The following is a 21,915-nucleotide window of genomic DNA, read 5'->3' as shown; positions in this document are numbered from 1 at the left end:
TAAAACTTACCATTTTAATCATTTTTAAGTGTACAGTTCAGTGGTGTTAGGTACATTCACATTGTGGTACAAACATCACCACCATCCATCTCCACAATGTGTTCGGCATGCGAAACAGAAACTCTGTCCCCATTAAACACTAACTCCCCAGCCCCCAGTAACCACCATTCCACTTTCTGTCTTTATGAATCAGAGTCCTCTAGGGACTTTATATAAGTAGAGTCATGCAATATTTGACTCTTATGACTGACTTATTTCACTGAGCATAATGTCTTCAGGGTTCACCCATGTTGTGGCAGGTGTCATAATTTTATTCCTTTCTATGCCTAAATAATAACTGCATTGTATGGATAGACTTCATTTGCTTATCCATTCATCCATCAGTGGATATTTGGGCTGCTCCCACCTTTTGGCTACTGTGAATAATGCTGCTATGAACATGGGCACACACATGCTTGTATGGTTTCCACTTTCAATTCTTGTGGCCTCTTAATAGTTAATACATAATTCTTTGGTGGTCACTATTTATCAGATGATCTCCAAGCACTTTGGCTGTGAAGTTACTGGTATCTATCTCATCCGACAGGTTAAATCTTCCTGTGTCCAGAGTACAAAAGGACAATTAGCAAAAACAGGATCAGGTTGAAATGTGTGTTGCTGAGGTTGCTGTCAGCTTCATCATGGGCACCAGATAAATAAAAGTGAGGTCATGTGTCACAGATATGTTGTTTAAATTTCAGAAACGTCCCATTTCATACCAAGTGACCAGCATTAGCCAACATATTTATGTTCAGACAGCCCCAGTGAAGCCCTGCTTGAACTAAAATCTACATAGTCTTCCAGGATAAAAGCATAAACAGGAACCTATTTAATTTATTTCCCCGTGGTCTCCCCTATTAAATACATTTGCCATCAGTTCACTTGTGTATTGGAAATGTCCCCACTAAGCAAAATTCTTTCTGATACTCTTTCCAGGTAGACTACAAAGCACTATTAACCCTAGGTATTTCTGAAGGATTTTTTTTAAGATTTTATTTATTTATTCATGAGAGGTGCAGAGACAGAGGCAGAGACAGAGGCAGAGGCAGAAGGAGAAGCAGGGTCCCCGCAGGGAGCCCGATGTGGAACTCGATCCCAGGACCCTGGGATCATGACCTGAGCCAACAAAGGCAGAGCCTCAACTACTGAACCACCAAGGCACCTCTTTCTGAAGGATTCTTTCAAGAAATAGGCAAAGGTTATAATTAATAATTGATGGAAAATGAGGGTTCTCCCCTACTAGCTGCATGGCTTCCAGACTGTTACTTGGTTTGTCTTCATTTTCACTTTGTTGTCATTTAACTTGGGATGAGAATGTGTCCTGAGGCAGCCAAGGAAGAAGCTTCAGGAAACAAAACAAAGCATAAGATTAGGAGGGCATCTTGCTTTTGCTCTGTATTTGGAAATGAACTTGACTGATACAGCATCTTCTGCTCTATCAGTTTAACCTGCATTCAAGTATCAGTGCTTCCCGCTGAGATTCCCTGGTCCTAATGAAAATCACGGTCTCATTCCATGTAGTAAGGAACTAGTGAGCCACAGATATCACCAGCTGTTATGGGTTGAATTCTGTCCCCCCAAAAAAGGTATGTTCAAAAGGTATGTTCCTAATTCTGGTACCTGTGAAGATGACTTTATTTGGAAATAGAGTCTTTGCAGATACAATCAAGTTCTGATGAGCTCATTAGAGTGGGCTTTAATTCAGTATGTCTGGCGTACTTATAAAAGGGAGATGCTGGGGGTGCCTGGGTGGGTCAGTCGGTTGGGCATCCAACTCTTGATTTCAGCTCTGGTCATTATCTCAGGGTCCTGGGATCAAGACTTCCATTGGACTCCACACTCAGGGAGGAGTCTTTTTGAGATTCTCTCTCTCCCTCTCTCTCTACCCCTCTCCTTTCTCTCTCTCTCTAAAATAAATCTTAAAAAGGGGGTGGGGAAGCCATGTTACGAAAGAGACACAAAGGAAAGAAGCCATGTAAAGACAGAAGCAGAGACTGGAGTAATACAAGCTGCAGGCAGAGGAGTGCTGAGGATTGACAGCCACCACCACTGGAAGCTGGAAGAGGCAAGGAGGGATCCTACCTAGACCTAGAAGGGAGCGAGGGCCTGCTGCCACCTTGATTTTGGACTTCTTCAGAACTGAGAGAATACATTTTTATTGTCTTAAGCCACCCAACTTGTGGTACATTGTTACAGCAGCCCCAGGAAACTAATACACTGGACTTCTTTGAAGGCTACTCACTTGGTGAAAAAGTAATAATCCCCTAGTCTGACTTTGCAATTCACTCTTTATGTCAGAAAAGCACCGCTTAAACCCAAAAATATGGGATTTTCAAATCCAGATTTAACAGACATTCACACATAAATGATCATATTCTCGCCCTCCTCCTGTCTCACTTGTCTCAGGGCAGTTCTAGGGTATTTCCCTAAAGAAAGTATCTTTTCTTCCAAGTGGCCCCAGGGCTCCCAATTCTAAATGCAGACTGTGGCTGAGCATGGATGGCCTGGCATGCCCCATACCCCTCCCAGTGAAAGGCCAGCAAGCCCCCAGTCATCCTCAGTAAAGAGGCCAGACTTCCTGTTTCTATGATGGATACATAGATGCACACCTGTCCCTGCCCCCTCAGCCCTGTTGCAGGGTGGAATGGCTGTGAGGCTGGTTGTTTCTTTGTTGCAGTTGGTCTTCTCTTCCTGCCTGAGTCAATAGCTGACAGGGAAGGAGCCTTCCCCACCAAGCTGGTCCCTCCACAGATAACACTATTGTCAATGCCAGGACACCAAAAGGACCCCGAGCCAGCACCTTAGCAACCTGGTGCCTGTAAGAGCCCTCCTTCTGAAGAAGCAGCAAAAACTCTCCTTCGATGACAGGAGCCTGGCAGCTGCCAACTGATTTTGGGGATCTGGTTTATATAGTGATATAAGCCCAGATGCTGAGGCCAATCTGCCTGGGTTCAAGTCTGCCACTTAGAGCTGGATGACCTTGGGCAGGTCATTTATCCTCTTGGAACCTCCATTTCCTCATCCATAAAATGGTGTTAATGGTAGTGCCTATAGTAACGGGCTATTTTATGGGTTCATTTAGTAAATATATGTAATGTGCTTAAAACCACAACGAGCATACAATTAGTGCTATGTTAGTATTGAGGATCATTTTATTATTGCTACTACTAATACGAGGCATCCACCACAGTTGGACCTGTGCCAACTTAACATGTAATCTGGAACAAGAATTTCCATGGGAGTCTAGTGGCTTCCAAGGGATATGCTGTCTATAAATTGAGCAAGGTCAAGTTCTGTAATGGCCTTTACCCCAAGAAGAGAGCTAAGAGTCTGCTAACTGCAGACTCAAGTTGCCTGCTTGTGTGTTACTCAAATCAAAAGGAGCCCAAAACAGTAACCCAAACCACAGGTTTATTGCATATGTATAACCTCCTTTTCATTAATTTGTTCATTCAACAAACTTTTTACCCACTCCCTAATGTGTGTCAGACCCTAGACCAGCTCTATGAGAAATCAAAAAATGAATCAGACTTCAAACACCAGTTGAGAGCAGAATAAAGGTGATCTATTCATCTATCCATCTTCTGTCCATCCGTCTATCCAACCATCCATCCAACCATCCGTCCATTAATGTATCTGCCCATCCATCTAATCTGAAGCATCTACTGGCTTCTATCATATCCACAAAGACAGAAGTCACCCTAGCTCAGTAGAATGATTTTAGGGGTAGACCTTCTTCCCAATGCTCCTATGTCCCCTGATCGGTGTTTGAGATTTCACTATTAAATCTTTATCCTATAGACTTAAAAATACCTCCTGGGTGGGGTAAAATGTTAAGCTGTTACGAGTCATTTGCACCTGAGAGTTTAAAAAAGGATCCAAGGGTGGACTTTGATGGCAGGTAGGAGCAACAAGGATGAGGGTCCCGGGTGGGAAAGGAGGGCTGGAGCTCCCAAGCTGGCCTCCCTGCCTGCCAGTTGTCCCTAATACAACTTACTCTGTGTGCCTGAGACCCCACACTCTGAGGGGGCAGGAGCAGTATCCGTCCTGCTCACCAAGCACCTGTTGCTCACATATGCTGGAGTTCAATCAATCAATCAATTAATCAATAATTGATAAACCTGCGTCTTTGCCCTCTGTCCCAGGAAAGGCTCATTTGTCCATCAGGAGCCACTCACCAGGGCCATGGGCCTGGGAGCTGTCACACTTCAGCCCAGAACAGGAATGAATTGTTCCAGAGAAAAATCAAGATTAATGAAGGTTTAATGAAAGTTCTACAAAACATAATATTATGTCTACTTTGCTCACAGTTAGATGTAGCATTTATTTAAAAAATCATAATCTTTTTAAACAAATTTGGGTTCTCATTTTGTCTGTTTCTGCAGGATTTCCCAAAAATACACAGTCAGTGCCAAGAAATCAAAAGCAGTTGTAAACTAAGTGTATTACTTGCAGCCAAATCACCCCCCAAAACAAAAGTATTACAGATCATCCCCCAACATTTCCAGCTTAAAACTACAGATCGTGCAGGTGCATTTTACTATAGATGATAGTTACTGAAGAGAAGAGGCTCTGGACCTGTGATGGCTCTGAACCAAAGAGGATTTTGTTTATAACAGTTACTTCTGGAGAAGAGATTAAAAAAAAATAAAAAGCTACGTGGATTTAGTTTGCAGGTCAATCCTCCATCAGTAATATCTAACAGACACTTCTGAACTACTCCAACCTCGAAGCGGTTCCACAAGACACCCCATCTGCCATCAGGCTCCCATTGCCAGGGACACAGGAGCCAGGTTCTGGTCCATGCTCAGGGCCGTTTGCCCACTGTTGAGTTCCTTCACTGTCTTTAAGTATCAACCAAAGCCGTGCAGATGGAGGACTGCTGTGAAGAGAACACAGAAGCCCAAGTCCCCACCCTTGGAGTGTAGTGATGGAATCAATGAGAAAGAGTTAGGCATGTGGGTCAAGTTAAACCACAGTTCTCAACAATTCTGTATCCCACAATGGCTGGCTGCACACCTGGACGGGCTGGGGGCGTTTCCAGCACAGCCCTGTTCCTTCCGCCACCCTCAGGAGCTATCCTACCTTCAGAACTATGTCCAGTCTTACTTCCCAAACTTTTTGTACATCCCAAGAAAGCCAGCTTCTTCTTTTGGCACTGGCTTCACATTTCACCTTGTCCGTTATCTCCAACTCGTACCAAACCAGCCATCCTTCCACACAGTGCTCCAAGACCCACCCCATTCCATACTCTACCAACATATACCGCCTAACTGCCCAAGTCTGCAATTGTAGCCGACAAAATAAAACGCAGTTGCATGTTGGTTCAAAATCCAATGGCTTGTGTCCAGGGCACACCAGCCTGCAAGTTGAGAAACTCTTGAGTTGCTCAATATGATAAAAGTCCCACACAGTATGGGGACAACTGCCAGGTGACCAGCCCAGGGGAGGATGGGTGGTCAGGGCCAAAGGAGGGGATCCTTGGCAGGAATCAGGCCATTCATTGGGAAGCCATGAGTAAGGACACAGAGGAGTGCACAGCCAATGGGCCTGGTGCAGGGAGTGTGGGCGGGTGGGCTGGGCTGACAGGGGATGGTGCTGGGCTGGGCAGCCCTGGAGAGTCACCAGAGGGTGTTATAGGGACGAGATGACTATGTTCAGATGTATTGGGCATTTTTCCAAAGTGCGGAAAGGACATTTCTGGTTGGTCCTGAAAGTCTGCCTTGGCCCAGCTGCCTCATATCACGCACGGGGCAGTTAACCATTCAACCGATGACACATGTGCCCACGCAGGCCCTTCTCAAAGAGCAAGGTAACACTTTTCTCTCAAAAGTGTTTGAGAGAATCTGGCTTTGAAGCTTCCGGTTGGTGCAAGAGGGAAGACAGGAGGGCGGCGGCATCCCTAAGGAATCCTTGTTTCACACAGGCTGGCCCCCAGCCAGAGTCCGGAGCAGCCCCACTGATGAGTGACCTGATGAAGCGGATGGGACTCAGGGCCCCTGCATGTGAGTCTGGGGTGAGGCTATGGGAGGGTTTAGGATTGACAGTCATTTGTCTTGGGGCCATGAGGCACCACTGACCAGAGGCATGAGCAGGCAAGGGTTCTCCAGGTGGCACAGTCCATATCCCTCTGCAGAAATGCAGCTGACGCAGGGTTGGAGGTCCCTGGGGGACCCCAGCAGGCAAGGGTGAGGACAGCTGGGTTCCTAATGAGCCAGGAAGGACAAGACCCCATTTCTGAGTGTTTGGGCAGAACTCTTTCATCACTGGCTGGCCCCGGTCCGGGAGCAAGGGCTAAATCTGTTGAGTGTTTCGAGGTGGCATCAGCTTGAGCTCACTGTCACTAACCCTTTGCATTGTGACTGGCTTATTTCTCCTGCAAAGAGAGGCAAATGGAGCATCCAGAGTTTCCAGGCATGGGAGCTTTTTCCTCCCCATAACCTGTACTCCTCTCCACCAACACACACACACACACACACACACACACACAGGCATGGGAGAAGGGGCAGGAAAGTTATAGATCTCTCCTAATAAGGGTAAAACGGGGAATTTCCATGCAATCTGATCCGTGAGTTAATCCTTCAACTACCTTGAACCCCACATCCCCAACAGCTGCCATGGTCTTCCCAAGATGGGCGGTCCTCCTGAGGCCTGCTGGGAGGGCCACAGGCAGAGTAGAAAGGGATCCGGGATTAGAGCCCTGAGAGGGTCCCCAGACCCTGGAGTCACTCAGGACACTGGCTTTTGGCTGCACATTCCCACCAAGAGATTTAATTCCTGCAGTTTTCAAGGTCAAAAATCTCTTAATCGCTCGGTTTAGTTTTGAAGTCTTGGGAAACCAGAGAAGAGCCCCCATTGCTGCGTTCTCCAGCGACAGCGCCAGGTCTTGGGTGCCCGGGCTGGCTTCGATGGAGTCGGGAATGGATTTATCTGTAATGATGATAAATCTTCAGCAGCACAGATTTTGCATTTGTTGGGTGTCCTTACAGCGCTTATAGGTTTTTACATATATATTATCTCAGCATCTTCTAGACAGTTCTGGGAAGCAGCTGTTATGATGTAGATAGCCAGGTGAGTCATTTAAGGCTGAGCTGTTAGCTCAAATTAGTGAGACTTGAAGTCGGCCTCCATTCTTATCTGGCACCATCTCCTTGGCAAAAATTTCTTATGGTTACTGTGTTTTACTTACCCACATCTATAATGGGACCAATGCTTTTTAAGCATCTACAAAGAAATCTGTTTAAAAAAGGAAGAAACACAGATTCTTTCTTTGGTACCATGAAAATGTTACTGTAAGTATTTGTTTTCCAGTTTTTTTTAAGTAAAAATCAATGCAATTGAACTTCAGTTTTTGTTTTTAAAAAGTTATTCTCCACTTATATCAGAGAGTATCTTCCATTACACAGAACAAGAAGTCTAAAAGCCTGTTTTCAATGCTTCTTCCGATGTCTTTTTTTAAAATTCAGACAGTCAATCTTGCCAGTTCAGGAGTGATTCTTGGCACTTTTAAACTCAAACATTCCTCCCTGCAGCTGATCTTCATATTCCTCGCACTGTTTGCGGGACCAGTGGCCGCCAGGGCCACAGGCTTTTCCCTGGGCTGCCAATAGCAATAACGCACCGGGGATTTTCCACTGGGGGCCATGTGCTGGGAGGGTGCCCAGGGCTTGCTCTCAGAGGGCCTCCCGTGTGGAGGATTCTGGAAGGGACAAGGAGTATCTGGGACTCAGGCACCTCACCACTTCTTGCTAGGGGCTGGGGACCCTACCAGAGGGTAGGGGCTTGGAGCAGAGCCTCCCAGAAGCAGCAAGCCACCCAGAGGCAGCTGTTCCCTAGACTTGGATGTGCACACCCAATGCCATGCACACCTACAGCCTCCCTGGAACAAGAGGAAAGTGAAAACAGATTTAGTACGACAGGTCTGTTTCCATTGGAGGCCGTTCTTGGGCATAGGAGACCAGCAATAGCTTTGTTTTTGAAAGGCTCCTCCTTGGCAGATATTTACAGAGGCATCTGGGCTGCACTTAAATGAGGAAAAAATAAACATAAGAAACCATATTTTTTATCCTGCAGAACACTGCAAAAGTGTCTCCTGTTCCTTTCAACATCTCAACAAGGTGTACTCATGGGTGTAAGAGAGAAAAAAATCCCAACGTCCAGTTCCTCACTCCATCCATAACCAGCAGGGCAGGCTTCAACCTGCCAGGTCCCATAGGACCCCACCCTCAGGAGAGCCCCATGCTTGTTTAATGTACTGTACTAGCTTATATTTCATTCATCTTCAAATTCTTAGTGATTTTTGAACAAGGGGCCCCCATTTTCATTTTACACTGGCTTCTTCTGCAGAAGTCCTGAGGATGGGCAAAAGTAACCAATGGTGGCCTGTACTCTTCAGAGAAAAATGCACAACATGGCCCTTTGTCTATGTTTGAAGACTAAGCTAGAAATGCCATGCACTATTTCATCAGTGAGGGTTTTGCCTTTATGAGGACTTCTGCAATCTGAAATTTCATGCCTGACCCAACGAATTCTAAACTTCTTAAATGTTTTAAAAGCACATACCTGAAAGTATCACTGGTCTCCCTCCGAGGGCTGAGCCAGTCATACCCTTACCAACGTGAATGTTATTCTTTGGGACCAAGGACAGGAGGAGATTTGTTTCCAGGGGCCATCCAGGAAAATGTAAATGCCTCCTGGGGTAACTTCTTGGCCAAGATCAATACATGAGGTGGGCTGAGTGCCCAGGACAGGCTGGGGTCCCCGAAAGAGGACTGGGGTGGTAAGAACAAAACTCTGGGGGGCACTGGGAGGGCACTTGATTGTCCAAGTCCTTGAAAGAATGTTCTAGGCTCATGTATCCCATCCTGATTCTCTCTTGAACCCATAAAATCACTCCACTAACACTGTGCTTACCAGGGTCTGCAGTTTCCTTCACGTTGCTAAATCTAACAGTCATTTCTCAGTACTCAGATTACTTCATTTGTCTGATGACCTGGTATAATGGATTACTCTCTCCAATGTGGATCTCTTTTCGCACTCACCACTCTGGGTTGCCTCCTTCTTTGTGGCCACTCCTGTGTCCTGTACTGCTACCTTGTCCTCATCACCCAATCTCTGATGTTGGAGGGCTCCTGGAGTCATTGGGAAGACGAAGGTCTAGGCTTTCATCCAATCTCACGGCTCTTAATCCCAGATCTATGCTGTTGTGTCCCAAATCTAACCACGGATGTCCCTACCTGGGCAGTCATAGGCATCTCAAATTCAACACATTCAAGACAAAACTCCTCTTTTCTGCCCTTCGCCCTCCAAAACTGCCCACCTCCTACTGTCTTCATCTTCTCAATAAATGGGGCTGCATATAGCTCTCACACCCCATGGGTCATCTGCAACAACCTTATTTCCAAATAAAGTCACATTCTGAGGCATTAGGTATTAGGATTTCAACATTATCTTCTTGGATGGACATAATTCAACCCATAACACCCCTTACATAAAGTTTTCCCTTGGAACATTTTAACTATGAATCATTTAATTTAACAGTTTAGACAATACCCATGTCTTTTTACTCTTTTTAAAAAAGATTTATTTATTTGAGGGAGAGAGAGAGCATGTGTGTGTGCACTAGTTGAGGGAGGGGAGGAGGGAGAGAATCTCAAGCAGACTCCCTGCTGAGCACAGAGCCCAACTTGGGCTCAATCCCATGATCCATGAGATCATGACCTGAGCTTAAACCAAGAATCAGACACTTAACCAACTGAGCCACCCAGGCGCCCCATATTTTTTTTAAATATTTTTCTTGTGTAATAGGTTTTTATTCTCCTATACCTTGAAAAATGAAAAACAACAACATAAGAAATCTATACAACTATCTTGTCAGGAAAAACAGCTATGCAAAGGCACCAGTATGTTTTAGTACATGAAATTCAATAGTTTCATTTAGAAATATTTATCTGCTGTATTTTTAATGGATTCTAAATGAAATTTGGTGAGCTGAAATTAGAGAGATAATGCCTCCTGAAAAATGGCTTAGAATTTTTACGGCTGTGGTTATTTAAACTTGCGTTTTTCACTAAATCAATAGATTGCTCAATCTCGCTGAGTTGAAAATGGTCTCTACAAGCATCCAACCACATAGCCATGGTTTTCATTTGTATTAACACAGGCTTTTCCCCAAACCAGTCCTTATTATGAAAAGTAGATTTTTCTTTGGTCATCCAAAAGACAGGGGAAAAATTTAATCTATAAATTGTCATGTCTATATGATGTGGGCAAGATATTTCACATGAATATCCCTAAATAACACGAGCAAGTCCTAACCACCATGGTAGTAATAACTTAGTCATACAATTATTCCGTCTCTGGCTGTCACAGAAAGACTGCAGTTCTTCTGCAACATGTGTAGATGGCAGAGAAGTCCTCATAAATTTAAAATACAGATGCCTGCCAGTCTGAAAAATAACCCAAGGAAAGTTACAGAAAGTTTGGAATGGTAATTAAGGAAACTTCATTTTTAGAGCCAAAAAATCCACAGTATGGGCCCATCCTGAATGAATATAAAATGGTTTTTCCAAGATATTACTCTATCACTTTCTCATAATCCTTATATATTTGTGTAAGAAGATGCACTATAATCGCACTTCCAGAGGATACCTAAGCTGCTAGCAAAAAAAAAATCCATTTTGCTTTGTACATTAACAAGAAACACAGTATCCAACATGTACTTAGGAAATACTGGTTGGAGTTATTTCTTTTGGATATACCGTAAAAGTCATTTATTTTCTCATGTTAGTTTTGCTAATTAATCTCATTAAGGTGAATCCAAATCTCCCTTGAGTTTATTCTTAGTTTCCAAGTTGCAGCATTTGTGAAATATCTCAGCAACAATGAAGAGCCAGTCTGGTTGGAGTGACAAGAAGGACAGACAGCTTTTTTGAACTAGACGTTTTCTAAAATTGCTGAACATCAAAGTTGAGACAACTCTGCATTCTTTCAAAGTCCAAGGACCATCTTCTTTTAAAAGGCAGCTCTTCCTTTTCCTTGATAAGCTCTAGGAAACCAGGTTTTTTGCTGTCTCTGCTATGGATCCACCACCCGGTCAAGAGCTGTTGAGGCAGACATGTGTGAGATGGTCCGTTCCCAAATGGCTTTAAATCTAAAATCTGAATCTGCTGCAGGGCAGTTCAAGGCTGGAGAGAGGCTGAGTGGCTAAACCTTCCTACTTTTCACCCAGACAGGAGCATCCAGGGGATTCGAGGTAAAAAAAAAAAAAAAAAAAAAAATTCCCCACACGTCTGGCTCCTGCCCTCCTTCCTCATAAATGACCTGCACCACTCCCATGCCAGGTCCCACATGCCCTTTAGCAGTGCAGGTGGGGAAGAGTCAGAAAGCCATGTGTTCCCATAGGTGAGCTACTCATAATGGGATTGAGTATTCGAGGAGTGAGGTGGGGGACAGTTACAGGTAGCCAAAGGTGAGACTTCTGAGGGATGGGAACATCATGTGACTCAAATGTCCTACTGGCCTCACACCTGCAGCCCTCCAGGAAGTCTGGATGGCCAGCGAGACCTGAGCTCACACTCCACCAAGCAGGAAAAAGGTCTTAAGAAGACTGGACAAAATGAAGAATGAACTAGATGTCTCAGGGACCATGGACAGTAAAAAAGCAGGAAGAGGGGCTAGGCGAACAATGCCTCTGTCCCCTGTCCCTGCCAGGTTGTCCCCACTGGCCATTGCTGTTGAAATGACATCTAACTGGGAGACAAAACTCCGAAGTGGACACAGCTGGAGTCCAGGCAGGCTGGGAGGCTGAACACAATGGAGAGACTCTACCATATGCTGAGAGTTCCTGCTTTTTTTTTTTAATTCTTTCTTTCATAAAAGAAAAAATTCTTTCTTTCATAAATTTTATATATATATATGTATATATATATGTATATGTACGTATATATCTCACAGACAACAGAGGAAGGAACAACATAAAAGTTTATATGGAAAAAAAACCCCTCACCTCTCAGATCTGGTGCTCATAAAACCAGATCCAGTTGGAAGGGCTGACAAGTGCCCTGGCATTTTTCACAGCTGCCCTTATGGATTTTCATGCTGTTACAGCCCTGGGGCTTTCTGAGACTCTGCTGGGGGCAAACCCTACATCCTGCTGGCCTTCCAATCTGTGCTCACTCAGCCTCCCCAAAATCAAATTTTGTTGTTTTGCTTTGTTTGGTTTAGCAACTCAAACTCACCTTTGCCCCATTAAACTTTCAAGGGACTTATATCCTCTCAGTCTGCTTGCCAGAGTGATCTGACTTCAAGTCGTTCCCTGGAAAAGTCAAAAGAGGATGTCTCTAGTCAAGGAAGTTTAGGAAATGCTACCCATACTTTTCTGGGAGGTTCGCAATGCATACCTGCCTGTTATGAGCGGTGAGAGGGCCTGCACTCTCGATGCCTCCCACACCCACCTGACAATTATGTCCTCACGCAAGACCTCCTGCAAACACAGCGTGGCAGAAACATCGGCTGGGAAATGCCACCCTAAATCCTGCTCACTCACACACTAGGTTGCATATTGCCCACCTCGGAGTGGGCTTTGGAGACTTTGTGAACCCAAATGCAAGACGCAACCTTTATTCCTGGAATGCGTTATCTTGTTATGCTCAGCCCCACCCACCCAGCCGCCTGTCAAGGTCTTTTTGGAACTTGATTCTTAGGACCATATTTGTCTTGGACTCATGTCTCTCTAGCAAATGTTTCCACAGGCACACACACGTCTGCAGGAAAAGAGTAGCCCATAGGTGAAGCCAGTTGCAGCTCTTCAACACAGCTGGCTCATTGAGTCCTGCATGCGCAGCCCCTCTTGGGAGGCATGCTTGGGCAAGATCCTTCCGGAGTATCAGGGATGAGTTTTATGTGGTTTCCAAGGAGATGCATTCATTTGAAGTTGTTTTTCCATCGAATGGCCCCAAAGTGAAAAGTGGTTGCAGGGAAGCTGAATTATGACTTAATGCCAGTAGCAGCTGCTGGTAACTACAGGGAAGGGGTGGGGAGCTGGTGGCTGGGAGTTGGGGGTTCATTAACACTCACTTCTTAAATTAGCAAGTCCTCCTGGTACAAGTTTAAAAATAGAAACCTAATGGTTTCTAAAATTAGCAGTCATGGCTTTCCATAAATATTTAGACCTCTAATAAACTTCAGGTCCACTTCCCTAGACTAATGGGGTCAAGCAGGCTTAGCTTTTATGCCACATTCTTGAGGATCAGTGTACTTAAAATGATTGACCTTGACAAGCAAGAGCTTTGAGAAGCCTTGGACCTGGGACAGCCTGCATGGACATCAGCCTGGGGACAGCCACCGGGCAGGCCTAGAAGGATTGTAAAGGCCATTTGGAAAAGTTCACAGCCTCTGGGCTACCTGGAGGAACCAACTGTCCAGGTTTGCCTGGTACTGTCCTGATTTCAGGCTGAAAGTCCCCTGCCCTGGGTACCTCTCAGTCTTCAGCAAACCGGCTCAGTTGGTCACTCCGGTTGCCTGAACCACTGCAAAAGGATTGAGACCAATGTTTTGGGACGTCTTTGGGGAGAAGAGTCAACTCTCCAGAAGGGCCTTGATGATACCACCTCTCGCTCTTTACACCAGTGTTGTTCCTATTTATTTGAAGAAGCTAGTGTTTGTAAGAGGAATTAACCACAGAAAGGACCAGCCAGGCTAGGCATAGAACTTCATGCCCCACACAGAGTTTCCCTGTGTGAAAACAGGATGAACAGCTGCTGCATGGGGAACACACCGGGCAGCATTAAGTCAAGGCACACGCAGCACCCTGCATCGCTTACACCCAGAAATTGGAGCTTTGGTGTCAGCTCTGCTAGGGTGCTCAGCGCATCAGGTGGGGGTTCCTGAAGCTGCCCCGGCCCACACATCAGAGCAACCCCTGTGTGGGCCCCCTCTCCTCCCTGGCAGTGACTGCAGGGCAGCCGAGGCTGCTCTGGGCAACAGGCACTGTCAGGGTCCCCGACCCCGACCCAGCACTTGCACAAAGTGAGCACTTGCTGAGTGGAAGGAAAAGCCTTCCTGCAGAGCCTAAAGGGGACCAGCATCCTGATGAGGTGCAGGGGGCCGGTCAGCGTCAAGTGTGGGTGAAAAACACTGTGTCCTGAACAAATGATCCTTTAAAAGGCCCGAGAAAACTCACTGCCAGGGGACTGCATGTCCTGTTTGGCACCACACCGTTATGCTGTCACCGAGCTTTGCTTGTTTGTTAACCAGCATAGAACTAAGAATCTCCTGCTACGACGCTCAGACATCTAAGCCCCATATACAGTTTTAAATCCAGCAAGATGATGGTAGTTGAGTAGGGGATTTCTCCCCAAGGGACCCGGGGTTAAAGACGGTCATAGTGAGCGTCAGCAGGGCCTGGGAGGTGTCCTGCCAGCCCACCGTTCTCTCCTGGCAGCCTCCCACACTTCACTGAGATGAAGGAAGAAATGGGTTTTGCCTACTGAGGTCTTCCTTGGTTCGGGATGCTGAAGTGACTTGTTATCAGGGAAGCGTCCCTTTTCTCCCCTCAGGACCAGGAGATACTTTGGGGCTCTGGGGTCTAGCTCCCTCGTGTTAGAGAAAGAAGCTGAGCCCAGAGAGACCCCCCGAGTCACCCAGCAGGTAGGGGTGGCAACACGGCTTGGTACCCTGCCCCAGGCAAGAGAGAGGAGCCGGTGGTGGCCACTGGGGTATTTCTGCTGGCCCTCCCGCCTTCCTTCCTCCCTTCCACTCCTCCCTGCATCATTTTCCCTGCTTCTCTCCATCCTTCCTTCTAATATTTCCCGAGTGTCCCCTATTTGTCTGGCACTACACAGGTGCTGGGTCCCTGCCCCCAAGAAGTGTTCTAGATTTTGCCATGGTTAGAATTTTTTAAACCTCTGAAATGGCTCCGCATTCCTGTCTCTCTGAAAGGCAGGTGGCCATGCTTGGTTTGCAACAAGCCCGCCACCCTGCAGAGAGGTGAAAGGGGAGGCGGCTTGCCTGGAGGGGGTGGTGGGTGATTCGTGGTGCTGGGCTGAGCACCTAAGGAGCTGGTGACCTTGGTCATCCCTGGCCCCTGGCATCAGTAGGCAATCTCTAAATTCACATCCAGCTCAGGATTCTGGAAGGAAGCATCAGCCCCGCCTACGGATGCTAAATCTCTCCCACCCGGAGAGCACAGGGAAGTCACCACCCTGAAGGGCCACCGCAGGCTAATTTCTAAGTCGTAGGTAACACACCACTTGACTCTTGTCAGTCCGTTGGCCGGTTTATTTTTTTTTTAATAATAAATTTATTTTTTATTGGTGTTCAATTTGCCAACATACAGAATAACACCCAGTGCTCACCCCGCCAAGTGCCCCCCTCAGTGCCCGTCACCCAGTCACCCCCACCCCCCGCCCTCCTCCCCTTCCACCACCCCTAGTTCGTTTCCCAGAGTTAGGAGTCTTCATGTTCTGTCTCCCTTTCTGATATTTCCTACCCATTTCTTCTCCCTTCCCCTCTATTCCCTTTCACCATTATTTATATTCCCCAAATGAATGAGACCATATGTTTGTGGCCGGTTTAACAACCGAAGTGATTACTGGCCACACGGTAGGAGAGGAGATTCAGATGCAGCAGAAGTGTTTCAGGGTAGACATAAGGTAGAACTTGCCACACGCGCTTGCTAAGGGCTGACAGATGGCAAGTGGGGGGTGTGGACTGCCCTTCGCTGGGGTCCCCGCCGGGGTTCCTGCCCCCGTCCCTTCCCCTTCTGGCCTTCCAGGGAAAATGTCGTAACCCGGCCGCTCATTCCTTCACCCAGTGAAGTCTCAGCAACTGTTTTTGAAAAATATGTTAATTGTCATACCAACTGCCTATGGAAAACTCAGTTTCGGTGGCAGAAATAAATGCAGCGAGATAATCTTTAACTCCTTTCCTTCCTCCCCCCCACCCCCCGGCTTCATTAGGACTCCGGCGGGCGCCTGAGCGAGCCGGGCAGCGGGCACCCGGACCATGGCCAGCACGGCCGTGCAGCTGCTGGGCTTCCTGCTCAGCTTCCTGGGCCTGGTGGGCACGCTGATCACCACCATCCTGCCGCACTGGCGCCGCACGGCGCACGTGGGCACCAACATCCTGACGGCCGTGTCCTACCTGAAAGGGCTGTGGATGGAGTGCGTGTGGCACAGCACGGGCATCTACCAGTGCCAGATCTACCGCTCGCTGCTGGCGCTGCCCCGGGACCTGCAGGCGGCCCGTGCGCTCATGGTCATCTCGTGCCTGCTGTCGGCCGCCGCCTGCGCCTGTGCCGTCGTGGGCATGAAGTGCACGCGCTGCGCCAAGGGCACCCCGGCCAAGACCGTGTGCGCCGTGCTGGGCGGCGCGCTCTTCCTCCTGGCCGGCCTGCTGTGCATGGTGGCCGTCTCCTGGACCACCAACGACGTGGTGCAGAACTTCTACAACCCGCTGCTGCCCAGCGGCATGAAGTTCGAGCTCGGGCAGGCCCTCTACCTCGGCTTCATCTCCTCCTCCCTGTCGCTCATCGGTGGCACGCTGCTTTGCCTGTCCTGCCTGGACGAGGTGCCCTCCGGGCCCCACCAGGTGCCGCCCAGGGCCACCACGGCCACCACCGCTCCCGCCTACCGCCCCCCCGCTGCCTTCAAGGACAACCGGGCCCCCTCAGCCACCTCGGCCTCGCTCAGCGGGTACAGACTGAACGACTATGTGTGAGTGCCCAGGGCCTGCCCCTCCCCGAGCCCACGGACCCTGGGGTGGCACCCATGCACGGTCCCGGCCACTCTCGTGTCCAGAGGAATAATATGATCGTGAGGGGAGTGGGCTTAGAACACAGGGAAGGAGGGGGGAATGGGAGGAGAGGAGCTCTATATACCAAAGACTTACAACAATCCTTTCTGGGTTTTTTATTTATTTTATGTATTTATGTGGGTGATTTAATAACAACTGAATGCAAAGCAACTCGGGAGTTTGGTCTGTGGGGTTTGTCTGCGGTATAGGAATAAACCTTTTGGATGTGGTCGTGCACGAAATAGACAGTATCCGTTTCTGTTTCCGATCTGTCCTGTCTGCTAAGGTCTTGTAACCACCGCACACCGTCACAGCTTCACGCGGCAAAGCGATGGGGACACTCGGCGAGGGGCCCCGACCCACACATGATGGGAAAATCAGAGGAGGGTTGGGCTGATACTCATCGAAAAGCTGCTTGAGCAACACCCACCAAAAACTGTCAACTCCAGCTTAAGTGCAGAGGCAGGGCAGGAAGCACAGGGCTTTGTGGGGAAAAGACGGGGGCCGTAAATCACACAGTAAAGGTAATGTGTTCTAGTGGTAGCCCCTCACTAGTAAGGAAGCAAAAGTCAGCATTAAAAAGACAAAGCAGGGGGGAGGGGAATCTCTCTATCTCCTGGTTCTGAATGCCTGTTTCCCTTCCCAAGTTAGGCAAGTTCTCAACTATCCCAATATTTATAGCAGCAATGTCCACAATAGCCGCACTGTGGAAGGAGCCTCGGTGTCCATCGAAAGATGAATGGATAAAAATGTGGTCTATGTATACAATGGAATATTCCTCAGCCATTAGAAAAGACAAATACCCACCATCTGCTTCGACGTGGAGGGACCTGGAGGGTATTATGCTGAGTGAAGTAAGTCAGTCCGAGAAGGACAAACATTATATGGTCTCATTCATTTGGGGAATATAAAAAATAGTGAAAGGGAATAAAGGGAAAGGAGAGAAAATGAGTGAAAATATCAGTGAGGGAGACAAAACATGAGAGACACCTAACTCTGGGAAACGAACAAGGGGTGGTGGAAAGGGAGGTGGGTGGGGAGTGGGGGTGACTGGGTGATGGGCACTGAGGGGGGCACCTGGCGGGATGAGCACTGGGTGTTATGCTATATGTTGGCAAATTGAACTCTAATTAAAAAATTAAAATAAATAAATAAATAAATAAATAAATAAATAAATAAATAAATAAAAAGACAAAGCAGGGATGCCTGAGTGGCCCAGCAGTTGCCCTGCCTTCGGCTCAGGGTGTGATCCCGGGGTCCTGGGATCGAGTCCTGCATCAGGCTCCTCGCAGGGAGCCTCCTTCTCCCTCTGCTTGTGTCTCTGCCTCTTTGTGTCTCTCATGAATAAATAAATAAAATCATTTAAAAAAGACAAATCAGGGGTGGCTGCTTACTTAGCTATCTAGGCATTGGCAAGAAGCCCAGTTAGGAGCACTGCTCACGCCCAAGGGCCCTGCAGGACACCACCAGCTCCTTTTCTGGGGACAGAAGCAGGATGGCAGGGCACCTAGATGGCTCAGTGGTTGAGCATCTGCTCTTGGCTCGGGGCGTGATCCTGGTGACCTGGGATCGAGTCCCACGTCGGGCTCCCTGCATGGAGCCTGCTTCTCCCTCTGCCCGTGTCTCTGCCTCTCTCTCTGTGTCTCTCATGAGTAAATAAATAAAATCTTAAAAAAAAAAAAAAAAAGAAGCAGGATTGCAGCTGCCATCAGAACAGGTACAAGAGTGTGTTTACTTCTCTTTTAGCTCCAAAGCACTGCTGAGAGGACCAGATGAGCTCGGACTTCTTTAAGAACATCGATGATGCTTTCTGGTTGTGATCTAAATCACATGGTCAGAGAGCTGAACAGGGTCACACACACACACACACACACACACACACACACAGCTCTCCCATTAGCCTGGGGACCTTAGTCCTGTTCTATCTCCATCCATTTCACAGCCTTCCCATGATTCCCCCTGATGGTGCCCGGCTCATGCCTTTGTCCCAAACTTCAAGTTCTGAACATGTCAAGAGAATACCCTGTTCTGCAGAAGGGCTGTGCCTGAGAGCTGTGCCTCCATGCTCAAGGGGTCTTGGAGAAGAGTGGCCAGGGTTCCAGCAGTCATTGCCTGCAGAGGAGAGAGCCACAGCATGTCAGCACAGACATGGAGCCAGCTGGCCAACCTCGCTGCTGCAGTGGCCAGGATCAGAAGGGTGGAAGAGGAGGCTCCTGGACCATGGTCAAAGGGCCAGGCAGGCTGTAGCATGGTGCCCCTGGATCCAACAAGGCCAGAGGTGGGTTCATCCTCCGCTGACTTCATGCTTCCATCTGACAGGGTCCTCCAGGCCCTCTGATCAGGCCACTGAGATGGTGACAAGAACCTCAGCCACCATGTGCTTCACGTGCAGGCAGAGGCTCTCAGCAGGGATGTGTGTACACTGAGAGACCCTCTGGCTCCTTTTGGCCTTACCAGTTACAGCTACTGAACTACACTGTTGCTGAGGTCTGGCAGGAGGAAAACCTTCCCGACATGGGGAAGTGGGAGTTAAAGGAGAAGCTCTGTACTACTTTTTGTTGACCTTACAACCCAGGCAACAGGTACCACCTGGGTTTGGAAGGAGGGGTGCAGTACATTTTAGCCTTTATCTGAGCACAGAGAATCTAGGAGGGCTGCCATCCCAACAAGGCCAGGGAATTAGACCAGAAAGGTCATCATTCATGTAGGATGAAACAAATAATCTTAACCTACTCTTTAAACTATAAAAAAATAAATCAATCTGAACCAATAAAGAAGGGAAATAGAATCTTCTAAAACCAGAATGATATTCTGTTAGCCCTCCCTTGATGGTCATGGTCTACAATGTGTCTGGTGAAGTTACTCTAGGTAATAGACCTATTATAAATTAAAGAAAAAATAGCATTTTTTCAAATTCTTCCTTGAATTATCTCATTACTAAAATAAAACATGTCCCTATCTCTTACTCAGGTGAGAAGTCAATAGTAATAGTGATTACAGTTTACTGGGCACTTACTATGTGCCAAGCATACTTTTTGTTGACTAATTTGGTCCAATGAGACCCATGAGAACCCAATGAGATAAACACAACTCTTAACCCCATTTTACAAAGGAGAAAATTAAAGCATTTAGAAGAGATTAGCTACTTGCCCAGGATCACAGAGCCAATGAGTAAAAGACCCAGGATTCAAAGCCAGACAGGTAAGCAGGTGACAGATATGTTCACTCAAGTAGCGGCATGACCCATAGTCTAATTGCTTTTGTGTCTAGACTATTTCCAAATAATTAAGAGATTATTTCATGACCATATATGGTTCTTGCCACAATCTTCACCCCCTAGAGCTTCTGTTGCCTGGGCTCTGGCTGTATTGATGGAATGTGATGCCAGACCCAAAGGTCCAAACTTGAATTCCCATAGAAAGCAGGAAGCAACATATAAGAAGTGACACATGGATGACTCCGTCCTATAGCTAGCCAGTCCGAACAGGAAGTAGATGTGAATAAGACCTTGATTCTCTCCCTCAAGAAACAGGGTATAAGGATGCAGTTCCCTGTTTCCTCCGTCACTCCCAGAGCAAGTATCTCAGGCCACGCAAGCCCGTCTCTTGCCATGTTACCACCAGGGCCTTCAAGTAGGTGCCTGTTCCTGGTTTTGCCCAAACCTTTGGAACTGGTCGGTCTTAAGCAAGGCTGCTTTAACAACAGTATGGTCTTCTTTTGGAGGTCCAACACACAGTCCCAAGTTTCAGAATAAAAAGGAAATGTGAGTCAGACCATTGTCATGAATATAAATTACAACATGACCCTCATGGGATAAGAAATGCTACAATTCCTTGCTTCTCTAAATCAAATCAAGTTTGGCTCTGATCCATGTTTTCTGGTTCTCTCCCCTGCATTTAGGATGTCTCAGGGCCACAGAGCTAAGGGAGGCCCTGGATTTGTAGGAGTGAAGGCCAGTCTTTTTTTTTTTTTTAATTTATTTTTTATTGGTGTTCAATTTACTAACATACAGAATAACACCCAGTGCCCGTCACCCATTCACTCCCACCCCCTGCCCTCCTCCCCTTCTACCACCCCTAGTTCGTTTCCCAGAGTTAGCAGTCTTTACGTTCTGTCTCCCTTTCTGATATTTCCCACACATTTCTTCTCCCTTCCCTTATATTCCCTTTCACTATTATTTATATTCCCCAAATGAATGAGAACATATAATGTTTGTCCTTCTCCGACTGACTTACTTCACTCAGCATAATACCCTCCAGTTCCATCCACGTTGAAGCAAATGGTGGGTATTTGTCATTTCTAATAGCTGAGTAATATTCCATTGTATATATAAACCACATCTTCTTTATCCATTCATCTTTCGTTGGACACCGAGGCTCCTTCCACAGTTTGGCTATCGTGGCCATTGCTGCTATAAACATCGGGGTGCAGGTGTCCCGGCGTTTCATTGCATTTGTATCTTTGGGGTAAATCCCCAACAGTGCAATTGCTGGGTCGTAGGGCAGGTATATTTTTAACTGTTTGAGGAACCTCCACACAGTTTTCCAGAGTGGCTGACCAGTTCACATTCCCACCAACAGTGTATGAGGGTTCCCTTTTCTCCGCATCCTCTCCAACATTTGTTGTTTCCTGCCTTGTTAATTTGCCCCATTCTCACTGGTGTGAGGTGGTATCTCATTGTAGTTTTGATTTGTATTTCCCTGATGGCAAGTGATGCAGAACATTTTCTCATATGCATGTTGGCCATGTCTATGTCTTCCTCTGTGAGATTTCTGTTCATGTCTTTTGCCCATTTCATGATTGGATTGTTTGTTTCTTTGGTGTTGAGTTTGATAAGTTCTTTATAGATCTTGGAAACTAGCCCTTTATCTGATAGGTCATTTGCAAATATCTTCTCCCATTCTGTAGGTTGTCTTTGAGTTTTGTTGACTGTATCCTTTGCTGTGCAAAAGCTTCTTATCTTGATGAAGTCCCAATAGTTCATTTTTGCTTTTGTTTCTTTTGCCTTTGTGGATGTATCTTGCAAGAAGTTACTATGGCCGAGTTCAAAAAGGGTGTTGCCTGTGTTCTTCTCTAGGATTT

At 47.0% G+C, this 21,915-nt stretch overlaps 1 protein-coding gene across 5 annotated transcripts in view; it reads left to right on the top strand.

The window, feature by feature from the left end:
* Positions 1-17,855, top strand: part of CLDN14 (claudin 14) — a 59,825-nt gene extending 41,970 nt beyond the window's left edge. For 3 of the 5 annotated variants that reach the window (XM_072806915.1, XM_072806913.1, XM_072806914.1), the window contains 2 exons: positions 5,966-6,044; positions 15,999-17,855. In XM_072806915.1, coding sequence (XP_072663016.1) covers positions 16,045-16,758 — 714 coding nt within the window. In that variant the 5' untranslated portion in view covers positions 5,966-6,044; positions 15,999-16,044 and the 3' untranslated portion in view covers positions 16,759-17,855. Of the gene's footprint in view, positions 1-5,698; positions 5,852-5,965; positions 6,045-15,998 lie in introns of those variants that run through there. The other 2 variants (XM_072806916.1, XM_072806917.1) reach the window with 2 other exon arrangements.
* Positions 17,856-21,915: the final 4,060 nt, after the last annotated feature.

The sequence above is a fragment of the Canis lupus genome, chromosome 30 (assembly GCF_048164855.1).
Source record: "Canis lupus baileyi chromosome 30, mCanLup2.hap1, whole genome shotgun sequence".
Lineage (NCBI taxonomy): Eukaryota > Metazoa > Chordata > Mammalia > Carnivora > Canidae > Canis > Canis lupus.
This window is presented reverse-complemented; position numbering and strand designations above follow the sequence as displayed.